General features: G+C 48.8%; 1 protein-coding gene across 3 annotated transcripts; it reads right to left on the bottom strand.

Annotated features, from left to right (window-relative positions):
• Nucleotides 1-1,094: 1,094 nt before the first annotated feature.
• Nucleotides 1,095-19,413, bottom strand: LOC306802897 (uncharacterized protein C4orf54 homolog). 3 transcript variants are annotated; one of them, XR_013774510.1, is made up of 3 exons: nucleotides 9,797-19,413; nucleotides 5,494-5,606; nucleotides 1,095-1,210 (listed from the first exon to the last, which is right to left on the bottom strand). XR_013774510.1 is itself a non-coding variant. In XM_079307544.1 (2 exons), exon 1 carries the CDS (start codon nucleotides 14,532-14,534, stop codon nucleotides 9,813-9,815), a length of 4,722 nt encoding a protein of 1,573 aa, XP_079163670.1. In that variant the 5' UTR covers nucleotides 14,535-19,413; the 3' UTR covers nucleotides 1,953-5,606; nucleotides 9,797-9,812. The 3 variants fall into 3 exon arrangements, 2 of the variants coding, with proteins under 2 accessions (XP_079163670.1, XP_079163671.1); XM_079307544.1 differs by lacking the exon at nucleotides 1,095-1,210 and having other exon boundaries at nucleotides 1,953-5,606; XM_079307545.1 differs by lacking the exon at nucleotides 1,095-1,210 and having other exon boundaries at nucleotides 1,953-5,613; nucleotides 9,801-19,413.
• Nucleotides 19,414-21,689: the final 2,276 nt, after the last annotated feature.

Raw genomic sequence — 21,689 nt, 5'->3', positions numbered from 1 at the left:
GGTTTCCAAGAGTGCTAGTTTTTAAAGATTATTTTTAATCTACTCTTAAAAAATATTCATCTATATAGGGATACAGTTTGGTTTGGCATGCAGATGACACGTTCTCAATAGCAACAAGCCCAGGGGTCAGCAATTTTAAATAGGTGCCTTTTTTTTTTTTAGGTTTTGTGGTTTTTGTTGGTTTTTTTTAGGGTTTGTGGGTTGTTTTTTTTTTTTTAGTGTTACGTTCTATGTTTGGATAGCTTGTTTAGATCTGGCATCAGGGAATTATCTGCTTCTCATTTGACTTTGTTCCTACTCCTTTTGACAATAGAGCTGCACTTTGACCGTCTTGGTCTTGTCATTCCTACCAGTGATATTTTAATGGCTGTGTAGAAACTAACAAGATTTTCTCCAACAATCCTTGAAAATCCCAGACATATTCCACCTGTCAGTTCATTTTAGGTGTTGTAAGAAATCCTCATACTTTAATTTAAGTGGATTCATGTGGTGTGAGGCACTTTGTGGCTTTACAAACACTGGTTGCAAGTCTGGGCCTCTTAGGGGAAGGTTAAAGTTCATGTCTCTATTTACTTTTGACCTCTCTTTTGTAGAGGTGTCAGATTAAATTTTCCATCTATTGTGAGAAACCAGCAGTGCTGTGAAGATCTTGTAACATAGCTCCACTGAAATCAGGATCCAGGAGCTCTCTTTCAGGAATAGTAGTTCCCAAATTTTCCAGTTCACAACCCCAGGTCCCTTTGCAATTTCAGACTTCTCTGATTTTAACAAAGGGATCCAAGGCCTTTCTCTCTGCTCTATACATCCACTCTTATTTTGTGTTTGTTTTGGTCACCTTTTATCTCCTGGTAAGACACTTGCTCTTGTTCAGCTGAGCTGATGTGGCTGTGCTTTTCCCAGTTCATTCCTCCCTCCCTCTTCCCCATTCTTCCTCTCAACACCTGTTCTCACTCCAATCTTAAGTCTTTTGGGGCTGTCTCTGTATGGGAATCACTGCCTGGGCATTAGCAGTGAAGCCACCAATGATATCTATTGTGGATGCAGTGCTAAGGTACAAATTCCAATGAATCTGGAAAGAGAGGGAGGGAGAAAGTCACAAACACCAGAGCACTGTTTTACCAGTGAACTTGTGCTTCCAGCAAGGTGGGATGGTCAAGCAGCAATGTCTGGGAATGATAAGCCAATTCACAGCAGATGTCTCCATTCTGTACTGCTTGTAGATAAATAATGAGGTGGGAACCAGTTATCCTTTAAGTATCTCGGTCACATGATTAAAAGGAAAGATCATTTTAATGTGCCTCTTACATACTGAAAACTGAGTGTTCTTTTAAACTGCAAAAGTAATAAGCTAATTCTCAAGTGTATTCTGTAGTTTTTGGTGTTTGACTCATGTCTTTTAAACACTTGGAGTTAACAACAGAAACTTTCTCAATCTCCATAAGATAGAAGGAACAGCCTAAAGCAGCAAAAGATTTTTCCTAGTAATAGTTCAAGCAGTAATGCTATCCACTAATAAACTCATCTTATCTTTGCTTGTATTGCAATATTAGGCAATGAAAATAACCTAGAGAGTGAGCAGAAAAAAGTTATTTACCCCACCAGTTGCTCTCTCTGAACATGATAACAGACAAAGAAACAGTTCTTTGGATCACCAAACCCATACACCAAAGTTCATTCACTGAAACTGAGGAGTTCTTTCTTAAATTATACTTGAGTAAAAAAAAAATAACAATGCCAACTTCCCTTTGTCCTAAGAGGAAAGAATAAAGAGAAATCAGGTCAGAAAGAGACTTGGGACAAACTCAGGGAGACTCTGAGTGCAGAGTTTTTGATCTGTTCTGTGGTGAAGTCCTTTCTGTTGCTATTCACATGTTAAACCAAGAAATAACTCTGTTTTCACTAGTTCTGCACAGCAGCCAAGGTAACTTTGCAAATATACAACCAAGCAGGACTGCAGGCTTACTTGCAGTATGTCTTTTACTGAAAAATACATTTTATTTATCATAACATTCAAGAAAAAAAAAACAAAACAACAAACAACAAAACAAACTCCAACATAATACAAATGTCAACTCATTCAGTTACAAACTTTGGTACTTGGCAGTTTCAGTCAGTCTGTTCTCACGTGGCTGTGATGCACTGAGGTGTTCCCACTGTGCAATTCCCAGAGCAACTCCTTCAATCCCAGGCCCACAGCACCCTGCAGTGGGATCACTTCGGGTTTCAGCTCCACACTTGCCACACTGTTGTCTCCACTGAAAGCAGCTCAAAGAGTCCATTTCTCTCCAGTTATACATCTCCTGTTTCTTAATTCTTCCTCCACAGGCAGCAATCATCAACACAATGCGTTCACAGCATTTTCCCTTTGCCTTACAGCCCACCCCTCTCATCAGACATACCACCCACATCCTCTTAACAGTCATTATCCTTACTTCACATTTGCACTTTTAAATATCTTTGATAACTAACCCACCCTTTTAAGAATGAGAGGAAAAAGAAAGGGGGTGGGGGGCAGGAAAAAAGAAATTAAAAAAAAAAAGAAATAGGTGGAAAAAAAAAAAAATCACAAGCATTTTTGAAATATGTGTTCTCAGATAGCCACAAGTTAATGGCAATATATAAGCATAAGGAATGACACTTTGGCCGTCAACACTAAAGAATAAAGGTTGCATTGAATACAGACAAGGGAGGAAAACACCCCCCACAACCCACAAATACATTTCAAATCATTCACCAATTGATTCACCAAGGGCTAAATTTGATACTGAGTGAAACCACCCCTGTTGCAAAAGACCAGAACAACATTCTGGTTGGAGCATCACTCCAGTCCCACTCAAACTTTTATTTGGATCCTGACCTAAAATGCATGTACATTGGCTGGTGCAGCCCTCAAACACTGACAGCAGGACTGGGAGGGAACTTGAGTGGTGCACAGGATTTTGCCATGCTTTGCACATGGGGTGAATTTCAGCTGTAACATACTATGACTGCACCGTGAAACATATAATACCAGCAGCTTGTGAGCCCTGACATGGAGGGCTTGACTCTAATCCAAGATATGTGGTTACACATTACCCCATCCACTGGAGAAATTCACCACTGGGTATACATGAAGGAGCACCATATTACCAGAGTTTTGTCCTGGTGACCTTTTTTGGCATTATCTGCTGGGTCTGGCTTGACTCAAGCCCAGAGCTCAGGTTCTGTGAAGTGCTCAGGTCTGAAAGGCACTCAGCACTCTGGGATGAGTTCAGCAAAGCTTTGCATAGATGGGTGAAGGAAAAAAATCCTTCCACTGAAGTCCCCAAGAGTCTGCTTAACTATCTGAAGCTGGAGATATGTGCAAAGGTTTTGCTGGGTTTATGAAGTGAAGCACCTTGAAAAACAGACCCCTTGATGCAAACAAGAAGTCTTTTCATTAATAGACAAAATCAAGTAAACACTGTTTGACATTAGGATTGACACACTCCACTGAAGTAATCTCCCCTGAGAAAATAAATAGCTGTTGGTATTCCCTCATTTCATTGCTTTCAGCTCCATAGGCAGTGAAAAAAAAACCTTGCAAAATTTTCCTCCAACAAATACATGCTGAAATCCTGGGCACTTGCTTTCTATGCTTTTTTTTTTTTTTTTTCCTTTCAAGTACACCGGGTGAAACTGTAAACCTGAGGTTGTGTGTGCAAACCTATATCTTGTAAACTGCAATGTGAAACTCTGCTCCGAGCACCGATACAGGAAAAGGCAGGACAGGAAGATTTTTGCTAGTATTATACTGAATGTCCTGCACACGTGTGTGTCACAGGGAACCATCCACTCTGGTACCTGCACTGTCCTGCAGTCCCAAGTACTCTTCTTTTAACACCAACTCTCTAATCACAACACCTGCAGACTTATCAGTCATGAGAAAGGTGAGAAGCATTCATCTCCTTTATGAGACAGTCAGCCCGAATCCCAGGGGGAAGTTAAAGCTTGTAATGCAGACTGTACAGCTGAAGAGCACAGGAATTAGCCTTACATGATATGTGCTCTAGCTGGGCACACCAGGCTCTTTAAAAAGGGTTAGAAAATTCACTGGATTTCCACAATGATGAAAATGAGTGAGAAGATACATGAGAAATCACTTGCTGTCTGCACACTTGTAGTGCATTTCATCCTGAGGGCAATTACAATTTGTGCCTGTAAACAAATAAATTGCATTGAAATACAATCTCACATATATGGTTAAAGACAGTTCCACCTGAGTTTTCTGTACCTCATGAGTTACTCAGGAAAATGAAAACCCAGGGCTTGTTTTAAAAATGGGAAACACTGAAATTTCCCTAGCCACAGGAAACCTTGAGAACAGGTGGTGGAAAATCCTGCCTGTGGGCAAATACTTAAATAAAGACTTCTGGGATTTGCATTTAGACTTCAAAATTCTAATCTGTTACCTCAAGAAAGCTTTATGTTTTATAATTTAGGTTTGCTCTTATATTGATTTGCTTCCCAAAATGCTTCACTTAACCAAAATTTTGGGCAGGGAACAGACTACTGAATTTCAGTTTTACTCTCATAATAACAATTCTCTTTTGCTGAGACAAACTAGTTGCTGATAACAAAACAATTAGTTTGAGCAGAGTTGAACATGTAAATCACTGCACTGTCAGTAATCTTACTGTATATTTTCTTGTGAAAGGTAAATATTTTCTTAGCTAGTTGTAATTGTAGCCCTCAGATAAACCCATCAAACAGCTAAAGAAACAACCACATAGTACTGAGGCTGGAACATTTAAAAATTCCTCTCACAGGGCAGTGACTAGGAGTATGTTTTCAACAACAGTGTAATTTTGAGGAAGAACAGACTGCAGTCTTAAAGAAAAATAAATGCTGTTCTCTTCTTTAGAACCAGGATTTTAAAATATTACATTCATTTTTTGATTTCCCAGTATTTAAACACCATCAAAATTAAGGCAATTTGTGATATTCAACACAGTACAGAGGAGCAAACAAAAAATGAAAGCAATCAAATGTGTTTTCTGTCATTTACACAGTTTGTTTTGAACCATGCAAATAAAAACCCCACTAAAGATAAATTTAACACTACGGTTCTCTGCATTTGCAATTCCAAGTGGGAAGTAGAAAGTACAAAAAAACATCTGATTGCAAATTGTGACTAAAACCTGTATGGATAACCCTTGTTTACTGCAATAGGAGAGCTGAGGGCTTTATTTTACTTTTGGAAGAGCTGCAGGGCTCATCACAACACATTCCAGGGACCTGAATGAAGCTGGTTTTTGATCCACACTGAAACATTGCTGCATTCACACCCTGCATTTTACAAAGAGCACCACTACCATTAGCTCTGCTACCAGCAGAGAGGCAATGCCTAAAACGTGCAGATCAGCTTCACAAGAACTTTGGACAAAATAATGCAGTAATTTAGTGTTGCTTACATAATTAAATGTAGGCATACTCCAAAACAGAGGAGCATTTAGGAGAAAACAAGAAACTTACATGCTTGTTTTGTATGATGAAGCAAAAAAATTGAGAAAACTATAGAAGCAGTTTTTAGGATTAATGTGGAAGATTTACCAAGTCTATTTCAAATTAAAGAAGCATTCCTCTTCCTTATCCCTGTGGAAAAAAACAAACAAACAAAATCAGAAAAGCATAATTAATATAGATTGTTAAGAGAGCTGCCACAGCAATCTGAACAATCTTTATTCCTCTAGAGAAGTGCATAAACACCTCCTTTGTCATCACACTATTCTTGCTCCTCATTTCCTAGTTACTGCCAACCATCAGACAAGGGCACCCCACCTTTTAAATGGAGTCAATTGTTGGGTTTTTTGAGCAGAACCCATCCTTGCTGCTCAAGCTGTGCCTTAAACCCCACAGCAGACTGGTCCTGGTGGAAACAGGGAGTGGGACCCATGCACGATTTAAGCAATCCATCCACTCAGTTAAAGACCTGAGCACTTTCCTTACCAACACAGCATCCAGCATGGAATACAGCAGGAAAAGGGAAACAACCCATAGCCACATGCTCTAAGATTTGTGGAGTTAAATACTGGGTCAGGAAATCATCCTGGGCAGGAGGAGTCATTAAGGCCACCATGAACTTTTATTGGTACCAAGGCTCAGCAGTATTGAAATGTTTCCTAAGTAGCCACAGTTTTGAACACAAGGTCACGCTTACTTCCATTTGTAGACAGATTTACTAGATCAAATGTTAAAGCCTGTTTGGTTCTTGGAATATTCCAGTATTTCCCACTAAAACTGGGTAAATTATTTACTAAATTCTCAGCAAAGGTATCAGTATAAGTAAATAATATGTACTGCATATTATACTGTAAGTTGACTTCTTGACTTAGTAATGTAGAACATACATCCTGCTGAGCAGAGAACAACTAAAACAAAGTTTTAAAGTATCAATTTATGAGCCTTTAAAAATAATTTTTATACACTATCCACACAAAATTAATTTCAAAAGGCAAGTATAGATTATATACTTGCAGTTAGGAAGAAAATACAACTAATAAGTATATATGCATATGTATTCCTGTACCTATAAGGTGTTCATGCTCATGGTTTAAACCCAACAATGAAAAACGCCCTTCTAATATTGGCATTACAATTTACTACAGTTGCTTTCTACTTTACTTTTACCTGTTCTTTTCTCATTTATCTACCTAACAGGAGGCAGTATCTCCAGAGTGTAAAATGTGGGAATAGATACAAAAGTTAAAAGCACACTTTCACTCACTCATTCTGGGAATGAACTCCTGTCAGGCAGTTCACTCTGTACGGGTCAGTTCTGTCTAGGCTTGGATGCAAGTTTATTTGTACTGAAAATTAGCATCAAGGAAGAAGTGCAGCAGGAAAGGATGATGTTAAAGCTCCCCATTAACTGTGAGTGAAGAAGAGGAGGGAGAGAAGCAACCTTGTGATACCACTCAGAAATATGAACATATTTTCTACTATCTTCTGCATATCAAAAACTTAAGAATAGTTCAGAAATGGCAGCTTGGATTTTGTCAGAACACAGAGTGAAAGGATCCATTTTATCCCAATGATTAAACAGAAAAGAGCACCAGATCCAAAGGGAAGTGCTGGAAGAGCAGTGGATGTGCAGAGGATCTGGTGTCAATCCACCATGGGCATCACACCATTACCAAAACTCCAAGTCACACTGACCTCCCACAGGTGACAGGACAGCTGTGGAAGATGGAGCAGCTCTTAACACAGTGATACAGTTTGTGAACGAAGATGTGAAAGAAATGGAACAAAGGAGGGAAGAAAATAATATGTGCAGTGCAGAAAGGGATTCAGGAGTGGAGAAAAAGAGCATCCCATTCAGCTCGTTTTGCCTAGTAAAAAAAGGGACCTGAAAGGACAGTACTTTATTCAACTCAAAGGATGAAATGTGGCTGGTTTAAAATCCATTTTAGGATCTGCACAGCATTGCTGCAATCAAAAAACCCTGGTGTGGTGTGAAAGCAACTAATTGGAATTTGAAAAGTTAACAACAGTTCACCCTTAGATTTTTATGAAATTATAGTGCTGTTCTTGTTAGGGGCAAAACTCGACGCTGAGAAAAAAAAATGCTTTTCATTAGGAATGGAATGGCAAAAGATAGAGGAAAATAATGGAAAACAAAAGGCAAAGAAGATAAAAACAGAGAGAAGAAGAGAAAAAAATATCCACAGGGACATGAAAGTTATGTAGGTGAATGAAAATAACAGGAAGAAGGCAGCTACAGATGTGATTCCTCTCTGGCATGCACCTAATTTTCCACTGAGACATAAGATATAGGAATAACCAAAGTCTAATGACAAGTTACACACATCCTGAAATGTGCAGTTAAAAGTATTTATTTTAAGAACTGTCAGAACAGGTCAAGGGAAAAAAGTGCATCCATTGTCCAGCAGCAGGACACCTCCCTCAGCAGGTCTGAGCCAGCCCAGAGGGGGCACCCTGTCTGTATTAGACAAGGAGTGCCTTGGCACCATCAAAGATGGAAAGGATGGAAAAACTAAACTAAAGTCTGCACACTGCTGAATGACCTTCTCTATGAGTATGCACATTTTTGCATCACCAGTCTTTTGGGGCAGCTTTTTGCACAGTTTTGCAGTGGTAGAGCTCTGGCACAGCACAACAAAGCAGAGTTTCTGTTTTAACTTCACCAGTGAGAAAGAGCAATTTGGTGAGAACATCACCTGCCTCACCAGGCACTGAAAGCAAGCTAAATACATGATAACAGGAAAACCTTCTGGGAATGAGGGACAGGGCACACCAGGAAATATGATGTTTTTCACTTTTGAAGAGTGACAAAAAGAAAAGCTGGAGGTTTTTGTTTAAATAGCTACTGTTAGAAATACATCTACTATATACCCCGTCATTTCAAAAACATCAAGTCTCTAACCTGAAATCTAACAAATTCTTTATGCTAGCAGTCCAAATTCAGCCTCCAGATATGGAAAATAATGAACTACTTTTTACCATTTCATCTAGATTCCCTGACTTTACTGGCAAGATGAACTCAAGTAGCACAGCACAGCTCAAGTAAAACTGGCATATTGCCTGTCCTGAGTGACCTGTAAGAGCCAATGAAAACAATTTCATCCACAGTCAGGATAAAAGAATGGGGCTTTCAAGATAAAATAATTATAAGCAGAGAAGTAAGTGTATGAATCACATCAATAAAGTTTCATTTGACAAATAATCTACTGTGTAGTAGATAATGCAAATTAATATATATACTAAAGTAAAATTAGTAACTCAAGTGCTAGAAGACAAAATTTACCCTCAAGCATAAAACTGGACAAAGCTGAGCACAAACTGGTGACAAACCCAAACTTCTGACTGTTGCCACTCTTCCACTCTTTCTCTTTGCCTTTTCATATACACCAAAAAAACAACTCTGTGAGTTTTTGGTAAGCCACAGAAGATTTGTCAGCTTTGCCTAATACTGCACCTGATAAATATAAGCCATGCATTCTAATGCAAGGAGCAGTGACACCAGTCCTGAAGGCACTTCTGTGATATTTCAGGTCTTTTAAAATGAAATGTCATGGCTCCTTGGTTACTTTGCACAGGCCATACTGCACCATTGTGGTTCCACTGCATGCTGAATGCTGAGTCCTGTGCTCTCCTCCTTGCTCCAGACAGGTACCCAGTGCCCCTACACACCCATCCCTGAATTGGGAGTCTGGCCCTGGGTTACAGCCCAGGTAGCTGGACACTGTCAGGACTCTGTCACTCCAAGCTCAGAGCTGCTTTGGAACACTGTGGGCACCTCTGCTCCTGCCAGCAGCCCATGGCTCCAGGAGAGCACAACTGGGACTGCTCCCTGCATCCTGCTCCCTCACCCCACTAATAAGAAGGACCCAAAATAAGGGTTTGCTTCCATCAAACCGCTCTCCCACTCTTCTTGAGGTTGGGGAGAAACAGGTTCAGAGGAAAGAGAGAAGTGTTCACCTCCCCTTGGGAGGAAGGGGTAAGAGGTAAGACAAGACAAGGATGTGATGCCAAGGTGAAGTGGCTCTTTAATGGTTTGCAAGATGATGGATCCAGAGATGCCCAACCACACAAATACAGGCTGTGTGATGAGAAGCTATGGTGTTCTTCTCTGAAACTGCCAAAAAAAAGAAGCTCCAAGGAATACTGAACTGCACCACGGGCTGTGCCTAACCTTTCTGTATTTTACGCCCTGGTGAGGGTCCTTCTGTGGGCGCTCTTTCCCCTCGGGAGAAGCTGTGACACTGCCGTCATTCGGCCACTAACCCGGTGTGAGCCGTCACCCGCCGGGCAGCACCCACTCACCCGCGCTTTCACCGGTGCTCCACCACGAAGCGCATGGTGGTGCCGTCGAAGGAGGGCGGGGCGACGATCCGCGGGCCGGTGGCGGGCGCCGTGATGCTGATGACCGGCTTGGCCTCGGCTGCCCCGTGCCGCGGTGGCGGCGGGCCCTTGCTGGTCGCCACGTAGTAGGGGCTCTCGGCAAAAGCCGCCTCCGGCGCGGCGGGGCTGCCGGGCTCTGCCGCGGCGCTGGCATCGCTGCCCGGGTGGGACAGCGGGCGCTGCAGGGCGCCGGCGGGCAGCACGGCGGCGGCGGGCAGCAGCCCGGGGTACAGCATGTACGTGGCGCCGTAGGCACCGGCATTGAGGGCGAGGGGCGAGAGCGGCAGCGGGACGGGAGCCACGGCCGGCTGCTGGGGCACCGGCACCTCCACGTACTGCCCGGTCTCGGGGTCGAAGAGGCGCCGCTTGAGGGGCTGCTGCACCGGCGTGTCCACCAGGTAGTACTGCCCGGTGCTCACGTCCAGCAGCACCTTGCGCTGCGTCTGCGGGAAGGGCTCGGCCGCGGTGGCGGCGGCGGGCACGGAGGGCGAGAAGCAGAGCAGCGGCGGCGGCGCGGCGCCGGGAAGCGCGGCGAGGGGCAGCGGCGGGCGGTACACGGCGGCGGGCGGGCCCTCGGCGGGCGCCGGGGCGGCGGCGGGCGGCTCCTCGGCGGACGGCGGTCCGGGCGGCGGCCGGGGGTTGCCGGGGGTCTTGGCCGGGCCGAAGGGTTGCAGGCTGCACAGCGCCGCGGCCGCCGCTGACGCCGACACCGCGCTGGGGCGGACGCCGCCGCTCGCCGCCGCGGTCCCCGGGGACGGGGGCGAGCCGGGTTCGGTGGGCGCCTTCAGCGGCAGGGACAGGTAGTTCCCGCAGTCGGGGCCGCGCTCCGCATCGCCGCCGCCCGCGGGCAAGCGAGGGGAGCGCGGCGGGGCCGGACCGCGCGGGCCGCCCTCGGGGGGGGCCTTGGGCGGCGCGGGGGCCGCGGCTGCGCCTGCGCCCGCCCCGCGGAGCGTGAGGAGGGCGCGGGGCGCGGCGGGCTCGGCGCGGGGCGCGGGCGGGCCGCGCTGCCGCTGCCGGGCCAGGCTCTCGAAGGCGGCCGCCTTGGCCGAGACCTTGTCGGCGGCGCTGTTGGAGGGGCGGCGGGGCAGCCGCTCGCCGCTCGGCCCCTTGCCCGACGGCTCCTCCGCCTTGTCGGCCGGCGGCGGCGGGGGAGCGGTAGCGGCGGCGGGTCGGGAGCCGGCGTCCCGCTCTTGGCTGGCGATGAGGGAGAGGACGTGGCTGTCGGTGATGGGCAGAGGGTCGCTCTTGCGCTTCCACTCGCGCTTGTTGAAGCTGTAGAGCTCCTCCATGCTCCTCACCGCCGCCGTCAGCTTCTCCAAGGCGTTCTGCACCGGCGCCGCCTTGCTCTCCTCCCGCGGGTCCTCCTCGGGCGCCCGGCTCCTCTCGGCGGGCGGCGGCGGGGGCTGGTGCCGCCAGGGAGCGGAGGATTTGGAGACGATCTTGAGCACAGCCGGCTGGCGAGCATCGCTCTTGTTCGGGGCGATGGTGGCTACTGGCAGCCTGCCCGAGGTGCGGTGTACCAGGACGGTGCCCTCCGGGGGGCAGGCGGGCACTTTGCCCGCCGCCTTGGCCCCCGCCTCGGTGGGCTTGCTGCCGGTGTGGCCGACCGCCTGGCAGGTGATGACCACGGGGGAGAGCGAGCGGGGGACGCCGGCGATGACCAGTTGCTGCCGGGGCTTCTGCTCCGCGCCGCCTTGCTCGGAGGCGCCGCTGCCCTTGTCGCTGCTGTTATCTCCGGAGTCAGCGCTGTAGGAGCTTTTAATGAGCTTCCGTACGTCCCGCACCTGATGGAGGATCCCCTGGGCTCTGTACTTGCTGTCCCTCACGTCGCGCACCAGGAACTGTGGCACTTTGTCGGAGCCGTCCCCGGCCTTGAGAGGCTTGGGGGGCTGTGCCCTGCCCTCCTCCGGTGGTCGGCCTGCGATCTGCGGCGTCAGCAGCTGGGCGATGCTGAAAGCGGCGTCCCGTGGCTGCTGCAGGTTGCCCAGGCTGATCTTGATCTCGGGGGCTTTGGGCTTGGCGGCGGGGGGCGAGGCGGCCGCGGCGGCGGGCGAGGAGACGGCGGCGGCCGCGGTAGAGCACTTGGTCGCCCTCTTGCCGGGTTCCTTCTCCCGAGGGGTGTGCTGAATGGCGGGGACGAACAGGCGGGACATCTTGGTGGACTTGCCGGCAGAGATCTCACCCAGGTCGGCTCGCCAGTCGTGCTTGGGAGAGAGTTTCAGCTTACCGACGGGCGCCCTCTCCTCCTTCCTTTCCGCCTCCCGCTCCTTCCAGGACCTGAAGGCGCTGTTCTGGCTGCGGAGGAAGGTGGCCTTGATGGCCTCCGAGGCGCTGCGCTTCACCTCGCACAGCTCCTCTGACAGCGCCCGGTCCAGGCTGCGGTTCCCCTCGCGGGGCGTCGACGCCTTGGAGGCCGGGGAGCGGCCCCCGCCGCCCTCGCCCGCATCCTCCGCCGGCGCCGCGGCGCAGTCCGAGCCGGCCTCCGAGTGCCGGGAGTTCTGCCGCTGCACGCCGCCCTCCCGCTGCCGCTCCCGGCCGCCGCTGCCGCCGGTGGGTTCCGGCTCCCGGCCCGTGCCCGGCCCGGTGTAGGAGGTGTCGGTGATCTCGCCCCGCTCCATCTTGAACTCGTGCTCCAGCTGCATCTTCTTGGAGATAACGTTTTTGAGGAGACTGGAGGCGAACCTGGACTTCTTGCTGGACCCCTTCCCGCCGCCCTCCACCGCCGGCGGCTCCCCGGCCTCGGCGGCATCGCCGAGGTCCAGCAGGGTCACCACCCGGGAGCCCGCCCGCAGCCGCCGCGGCGTTTCGACGTGGGCGATCTCCCCGTCGAGCTTGCTGACCACGAACTCGAGGGCTTTGGTCTGCGAGCGGCCGGAGCGCAGCAGGCTGGGCTCGGCTCTCGGCCCCAGGCTGCCGCATTTGAGGTCCAGGTAGGTGGACCAGCGGTTGATGCCCAGGGCATTGTCGGACAGGGAGGCGGAGGAGGCGCGGGAGCCGGGGCGCAGGGTGTCGAAATACGGGTACGCCAGGCTGCGGAAAGCCCTGGCCGTAAGGTTTCGCACCTCTTTGTCGGCATCGTCCAGCTCGCTGACGGCGCTGGAGGCGCCGCTGGAGTGCTCCCCTGCCCTGGCGGCCCCGCACCGCGTCTGCAGCCGCGCGGGCACCGCGATGAACTTTTTCGCGTGGTCGCGGACCGCATCCTGTTTTAAACTCGCACTGCGGTCTGGAGCCGCGGCGACACGGAGACTCATGTCGCCTTCATGCTTGGCAGCGTAAACAGTGTTTTGCTTTCCGTGCACGTTGCTAGACTCATTTATAGCCCGGGAAGCGGCTTTGATTGATAGGAGAAGCTGGGCGCCCGGGCTCCCGCCGGGGCGGCCGGGCTGCTTGGACCGGCTTTCCTCCGAGCTGGCGCGCTTGTCCCCGCTGGGGGTGTCGTGTTCGGAGGTAAGGCTGACGATCTCGGTGCTGCTGGTGTTGTCGATGCTGTCCGTCTGGTTGTTGGGGTCGCTGGTGGTCGTGCTAAGGTAGCAGCTATTCTCCTCCTCCTCCGTCAGCGTGTCCCCCGGGGTCTCGTCGCTCCCGAAGGAGGCGTAGTCAACGAAGGAGTAGATCACGTTGTTATCCTCGAAGTCCCAGCGGGCGGCCAGCCCCGCGTCGAAGTCCATGTCGTGGTCCACCTCGCTGAGCTGGATCTCCTGCGTGCTGATATAGTGCGCCTCGTCGCGGCCGCCACCGGGAGGGGTGCCCGGGGGGGCGCCGGGAGGAGTCGCCTTGCGCCCCGCGACCTCATCCTCCACTTCGCTTTCGTAGCCGAAGGAGGACGAGGAGGTTTTGCCCTCCGTCGACACCGGGTCGCTCATAGCGGGAAAGTCTTCCGCCTTGGTCACGGGCGAGGGGCAGGAGGAGGAGGAGGAGGACTCCGGGCAGCCCCCCGCCTCCGGCGTCCCGCCGCTCCCCGCCGCTTCCACGGAGCCGGTGCCGGTGTCAGCGCCGCATTCCGCCACCGCCGGGGAAGGAGGGCGATCCCGCCCGTGGTCCAGGGATGCTGGCCCTGCTTCCTCCCCCGGGGATCCACCGCTCGCCGAGTCGCCATCCCCAGTCCCACCGGCTCCGCTGTCCGGTGCGGGACCGGCCGCTCCCTCCGCGCCGCCGGCCGGGGCCAGCTCGGGCTTCTGGCGGCTCTCCTCCGGCCCCTGCGGCGAGCTGCGGATCTCCACGTACGCCGCCTCCTCCTCCTCCTGAATGGGCGCCTCCGGGCCGGGGTTCGGGTTCGGGCTGGTGCTCGGGTCCCGTTCTGCCGCCGCGCCCTCCGGGCCGGGTCGGGGGCTGGCGGGCCGCTGGCCGGGCGCGTCCATGCCGGGGCCGTCGGGGCGCGGCAGTGGCCCCGGGGGCGGGCAGGCACGTGCCGGGGGGACGGGGGGGCAGCGGCTGCCCACGCCCTGCCCTTCCCTCCCTGCCCTCCCCTCCTTCCCGTCCCTCCTCTCCGTCCCCTCCTCGTCGTCCCCTCCTCCGCCCGGCCGCCGGCTCCCGGCCCGGGCGGGCATCGCCGCCGGGGGGCGGAGGGCTCGGGCCGGGCTCAGCTCCCCCCGCAGCGCTCCGCGGCACGGGGCAGGCAGCGCGGCCACCGCGGGGGAGCTGGCCCTGCACATCCCGGCTCCTACGGGTTTTCCGAGATGGTCTTCACTTGGGCGGCCCCAGGCGCGGACTATACATAGAGCCGGCGTCGCTTAGGCCGAACGAAATCCTATTTTAAACATCTGTGTTTGCCGGAATAAAGGCGCCCGGACACCCCTTGGAAGGGGAGGGCAACAAAAATGCTGCCGCTGCCCAGCTCCCCGAGGAGCCGGCGGCACCGGCTGCAGGAGACACTCCCAGGGCACCGGCTGGGCGCACAGCGTGCCAACAGCAAGTGCACCCTCGTTCTACACGCAGCAGTGGCTAAACAGCTACTTTCTTCCCTAAATTATCCCCTTGCACCCTGTGTCCTCATTTGCAGGAGGTGTGGCTGCATGGGGACGCCCTATGGATGGCAGCCTGGTCCTGCAGCTTTACAGTGGTCCCAGACAGCCACCGGTCTCCAAGAAATCTTTCTCTTTCCTAGAAATGCCGGTTTAGACACAACCAGCACCTGAGACCTATTAATAGGCATTTCTATGGCATGCCTGACCTTTGGTGGCTGAGAGCTCTACTGAGCGATCCCCAAGATGGCACCCAAAAATCAGTTCAGCACCATGGAAGTTTTGTGTAGGCAAGCTGTTAAACACTGGGGAGGAGTAACAAAGGAAAATGAGCAATGTCGAGGAGCAGCCCTCAGATACACAAAGCAAGTAATGTCCTAAATTCTCAGTTTAGAAAACAACATTCCAAATTTACAGTACCTGAACCCTGAGGTGAGCAAACTGGGCTGGTAACACTGAACTAAGGTGGAGGAGAGTTGTGGAAGTCCCTAAAGCGATTACCAGGATCCAGGACTGGCATGGTGTGCAGCTCTGCCAGGGATGCCACAGGAACAGAGGAGCCAAGATGCAAAGCTCAAGTCATCACATAAGTCTTCCCAGCACTGTCCATGTCAAAACAAGGGTTTCCCAGTGCTCCCAGCTCCTCATCCCACCCTGTAGCCAGGCTGCTCTGCTGCCGTCCTCCCCATGGGGCTGCAGTCTTCCTGCTGCCTTCAGGAAAAATGACCTGCCTTCTTTACTGAACCTCTTGTGAGGCTCCCTGCAGCAAGGGAAGGTTCATAGCCTGTTTCAGATAAGGGTCTCTGCTGTCTGGAAGAAAACAACTGAGCTGGCTCCAGTTTTTAGTACTTTGCATAGATACATGGTTGTTTTTTAGGCTGTAGATTGACAGGATGGAAAATATTACTGAAGCACTATGTGATATTTTAACAGAAAGACACGTACTCCAGACCTGGAGGGTTTGGAGCAAGTCAGGTCACATGCAGTGAGGCTCTCCCCAGGCAGCAGGGATAACTGATTTCCATCCTTACTGAGTGTGTCCTGCCTCCAGTGTGCTGTAAATGAGAAACTGGGCATCAGCTTTTATGAGTGCTAGGCTCCCTCAGCCATAATCTTAGTCCAGGTTTATGTAGCTTCAACTGCTCTGGTACACAGACCGACTGCAGTTCTCCACAGAGCTGTGGTAAATGGCATCCTCATCCCTAAACAACTGCTCTGGGTTTTCTGTCCCATCCACACGTGTTACAGGCTTGCCCATCTGTCTCAAGCAGCCACAATAAAATCATGACATAACTAGAGAAAGACAATATTTTAGCACATTATTAAGAGACATCTTAGTTTTAATTGATGCTGGGCTGAGAGTAGATCCTCAAATACAGTCCTTTCCAAATGCCTGGGATGCCGAGGAATGTGTTTTAAACCCTGATCATTCATTGTACTTGGGTGACTGCTGGCAGCTGTAGCAGCCTGGCCTTCTGCTCTGCCTCTGCCTTCCACCAGATGCCTCCTCTCAAGCAAGGTCTCCACCCCAAGTTCTCAATGCCCCCACACTCTGATCCCCAAACCAGGGTCTCGGGTGTCAGTCTCTTACATTTTACTCCCCCCTCTACTATTTGGTTTTCCTGCATTAAGAGTACACAGTGAATCAGATCTTTGCTCCCCAAACCTGCACAGTTAAAAATGGTGGTGTTCTTTTGAGTAACAGTTGTTCATGTATTCCTGCCAAGATGTCCAGACAAGATCCCCACCAAAATGAACATTGAAACTTGACACTTTATTTATCTATTTTCTATTCTCTTTATTTATCTATTTTATTTTTCTAATTTCTAGCTATGGCCTTGAGATAGTTTTTTCTGCTCTTTTCCTTTGGTGATATCTTGAACTTGATCTACTAAATCTTACAAACGCAGGCAATAACTCTCACAACTGGGGCAGAAACCACAATGCTTCTGAGTGTTTCAATGAGCACTCACACGTGTATGTTTATAACACACTTATGTCTCCAGCACAGCGAATTTATGCCCCTGCTGACAAAAATACATACATAAAATCCACACCTGTTCTTCTCCACTTTCAGCCATGGCTAGCCCTGGAGGCCTGCATGCCTTAGGCTGTCAGATCAGGGCATTTCCCGTGGCACTAAGACGTTGCTACAGGGTACAGAGCCACACAAATCCAAATGCCGTTTGTAAAAAGCGAATCTTTGACACCCAGCTTAAGTGCTCTAATCACTGTATGGCATTAGAAGAGCAGGGGGAAATGAGAAGGATTTCCCCCTCTGTCTTTTTGTATCAGAAATTTCTTTTCTGATGTAGTGCCAGCTTCTCTCAGAGATGCTTTTGCTGCAAGTCTGGCCCCGAGCAAAGCGTAAAATTCCATGGGGTTTAGGCTTAATGCCTTCTGCCCAGCCTTTCCTCTTAGCTACCATAGTGTCAGCGTTTGTAAAGCCTGTTTTGAAGGTGTCTAATAGCATCTGTGCATCACATCCAAAGCTTGGGTGCACAGCTTGAACCTGGAGCTGACTCCCCAGGACTGCTCCCCTGTAGCACTGCCTCACAAGAGATCAGACTGTGCTTCAACAGCTTTGCAAAGGTGTAGATGATTTTGAGTTTAAAAGATTTTTTCCATGTCTATTACAGTTGCTAGAAAAATTCTACAGCAAACAAAGTGATAGGCTTGTTTGGTCACAGTCAAAAGTACCCAGGAAAACTGCAGCTCCATCACATCTTCCTACAAACAACAATTTCTTGCTCTGTGCTGGCATGACATCTTCACTGACTGTTAATCAGATCAATGTGATTTGGTTAATAATATGGAATATAAGTAACTAGCCTGTTATGATTCTAGCAATATTCAGCTGAGGCATGCATTAGCATCAATCTCTTGTGGCTTCCACCTTTAAATCTCTCTTGCTCACTAAAGGTACCAAAGTCTAAGATTTCTGCATCCAGATCTATCATGAAATGTTACTGGAGATGTCCTCACAATCACAGAAAACCTGTATGTTTAATGCCTTTTGTAACATAGCTGGTATTCTACTTTTAAATGCTTTCTGGTAAAAATAACAACATATACTCTTTAACCACATTTTGTCCTTTGCTCATAGAGGTTAGGTCAGACAGGTAAAGGTGATGTGGAAAATGCAGAAAGGCTGAATTAGCTCCGCTCCTCAAAATACATTACTCATGGAAGTAACAGGGAGGTGGGATTTAAAAGGTATTTGGGAAGAGATACTTAAAAGCAGAATCAAGAGATGAAGAATGAGGTTAGGGAGACTGTAACTATACAGTCACATAGGAGACCATACAGAAGAAAGCATAGGGTTTTTTTTTCCCTTTAAGTGAGACAGACAGGAAAATGAACAACCAGTGGGGGAGTATTTAGTTGAGCTTTCTGTGACTAGGGAAAGGCAAAATGTGTTAATTTAACCTTAGGAAATGTTAATACCACTTCACATATTTTAGCTCTTACGGTGTTAAGTCGTCACGAAGGAGTTATAAAAATCAAACTCATACAGAAGAAAAATCAAAATATTATTTTCATGGAGAAGACAAACACTGTTCCAGTAAATAGGATGGTCTGCAGAAGAGGTTATGCTTCTTGCATGGAAAGTGATGTCTTTCACAAGAAATAAGGAAACAGCACAAGGATTCTGTTGAATTCCATGCACACAGCAAAAGATGCTCACTATAGGTTCAGAGAGAATGATGGAGTCATAGGGAGAAACTTTAATTTTTGGCTGATTATTCTCTTGGGTAGTATTTCAATACTGCTGGATTAAATTTTTCTCTCAGTACGTCTCTGGTAACATTGCACATTGTCAAAGTGAGCTCTGAGGTAATCTTTGAAATCAAAGCAAAAAATACATTACTGGAATTTAGATGGATTTATCTGTGTGTGTTAAGGAGAAGGGAAAACTGAAAACAGCACCCTGATTTTCTCTCTGGACTAGTGACCAAGAAGGAGGGAGCAAACAGCATTTTCGAATAGAAGAGGTGGATTTGTGGCTTAGCAACAAACAGTGAAGCCCAGCACACATTATACATTTCCAAGTTCACCAGATATCCTGAAAGGAAATACAGTACCTACACATGTGTATTGGTATGGAAGCTTTCTAGAAAAACCAAGCAGAAAAAAAGTGAGATTTTTGTAGCTTGCGCTGTAATTGCATTTCTCATGGCATTTAGCAAAGGTCTGACTGAAAAAGCTAAAACTAAGTGAAAACCAAAGCCTGGATAGCTCAATCCTTTCTCTCACAGACTGTGCTAGTCAGAGGAACCTTTCTTTCCTTTTCTATCCTGAGCCTGTTGAAGAGATTGAAGAGTTCTTCTTAACACTTGACCTACAAATGTAAACCAAATGTGTGCTCCTTCCTGGCAGACCTCTCCCTCTCAGTGAGAGTCAGACCTTTCAAAAGAAACTCCAGAGCTGGTTGGATTTCAAGACCCTAACCTGAATGCTTGAGCTTGCAGGATTCAAAAACCTTGGCATGGCACCCCGAATGGGAGGACACTTTTCCTCCTTGGATGAGATAGGATCAGGTTCTGGCCACTGCCTTACACCCTGCAGTGCATTCAGCCCCTGTGAGCAGCACTGGCTGAAGTGCTGGTGAAGCAACAACCCCTTCCCCTGCCCGCAGCTCCCTCAGCCCTTGCCGAAAGCAGCTCCTGCTGGATGCCTTACAAGGGCTGCAGAAGATATATATTCTTTTAAAACAGATCCTCCCCCTTGCTACCCATCCTTCTCTTCCAGACCCCAAAATCTCATGCCAAAGCAAACAGGCAGGAACATAATCCCAGAACGAGTTTAGATTTCGGCCCTACTTTCCAGTTGTGCTGCAAATACAGTCTAAATATGTGTTCATGTATTTATATGGGGTGTCTGCTACTCAGACAAAATAAATCAAATACTTGCTGAATTTTGTGCATGTCAGATTAAACTGTGTCTACAATGTCAGTGATATAAGAGAATATTCTGGTGGCTATTACATGTAGACAGCAATAGCACATGCAAACTGCAGGAATCTGTTGAATAAGACTAATTATAAACACTTTATTGCTTTCACAAACATCCTGGCAAGTGCCTTTCCAGCCTGCACTGAGAAACTTCTGCTTGCAGAGGCTTCATGGCTTCCACAGGCCAATTCCCTGGCACCTGATTGTCCATATTAGAAAGATGGTCCTCTGGTCTTTCTAGCTTCTCCTTGCTGGAAATCCATGATTTCTGCCACAGAGGGAGGAAGAAGATGATTCCCACTCTATGTTAAAGGTGGTTTTTTTCATAACTAAGGGTGACCAGTGTGCTTCCTTCAATCTCCAGCATTCACTAGGCCTAGGTTCACTTTAACTTTACCTGTGGGACATGCCAGCAGCATCTCTCATCACTGCTCCTCAGATGTCCTTTATCCCATCTCTAGGTGCAGTGAGAAGTGGTGCCTACAAGATACCAGGTGGAGCCTCCCCCTCAGTGAGAAGAGGGAAGGAATAATTTTGCATCCTGCTCACCCCTCCCTGAATAACATCTCTTGTTTTTATGTTGGCATGATTGTGTTCTTTGGCTTGGGCCTTACCCTGGGCTTTCCATTCTTCCCCCTGGCACTAATGAAAATATTGAACAAACACAATGGTGTTGAGCCCCATATGTTCACTACTACACAAATGATGCAGTATTTGTCATTGGCCTTCAAGCACAACCCAGTCTTTTCTCACCTCACAATTTCACCAGCACAGTGCTTCCCTACCTGGCTAAGAGAAGACAACCATTCCCTGTGAAAGGCAAACACCATTTCTGCTCTCTCTGCAAAGCCCGTTGCCCCATTTTAGAAGAACTCACCAAGAACAAATCCCATCAAACTCACACTGATATTCATCTGTTCTTCATGGTTCTCTCTCTTTGCGTGGCTGGGTCTGTTCAAATCTGCAGTCATGGGCCTGCTTAGGAAATGAACTTCCCTCAGTGACCCTATTCTTTGTACAGTATTATTGGGTAACCCGAGAACTGCAGATGCATCTGATTATTTGAACTTTGGAGATGATTGCCAAAAAACCCGAAACCATGACCTTTCCTTGAGTTGTTATCAGCCAAGCTGGTGGGGGGAAGGAGAGATGATTTATGACCATTCATTAAAATTACACAAAACTGGTTATAGAGGTAGATTTCAGCTGAAAAGTTCAGGCTCAAAATCTGGCTGCATAGTTCAGGGTATTTGGACATGAGAAAACAAGGAATTATCTCTTGAAGTGATGTGAATGTAAATGGATTGTATTTATATGATGTTTTGTGCTAAATTTTAAAATATATCTTATTTATACTCAGGGTGTTTTTCTTAATTTTCTCATTATTTGTTAATTTTTTTGATTTTTTTTTTTTTTTAATTACTAGGCTTTGTTAAATCTAGTTTTATTATTTTAATATTTTTAAAAAATCAGTTTTTAACTGGTCAGGGGCCATCACATGGAAACATAAAGCAGTACCATTTTTTCCCCCCACTTACTTTAGAATTAAAAGTGCCAGCAGTCAGTCTGGATTTTATATGGGATAATACCATTGCTTTATGCAATCAGCTGCTTTGCAGAAGGGTTTTGAGCTCTGGCAGCGATTTGCTGACAAGAGCTCCAGCAGCTCTCTCGAGCCGTCAATTGCAGATGTGCTCCGAGGCCCTAACATGAAATTGCCATGCTTTGGGGAGCAGCCGGCGCCGGGTTGGGATCCATTTGCTCCCAGCGTTCAGTAAATGATGCGGGAGCGCCCCGTGGAACGCGATCCCGGCTGTTGCGCCCAGCTCCTGCCCCGGGACTGTGTTTGGGCAGCGAGCGGGGCGCGGGCGCGCAGCCCCGTCCCGAGGCG

This window comes from Erithacus rubecula, assembly GCF_903797595.1.
Source record: "Erithacus rubecula genome assembly, chromosome: 5".
NCBI classification, from domain to species: domain Eukaryota; kingdom Metazoa; phylum Chordata; class Aves; order Passeriformes; family Muscicapidae; genus Erithacus; species Erithacus rubecula.
This window is presented reverse-complemented; position numbering and strand designations above follow the sequence as displayed.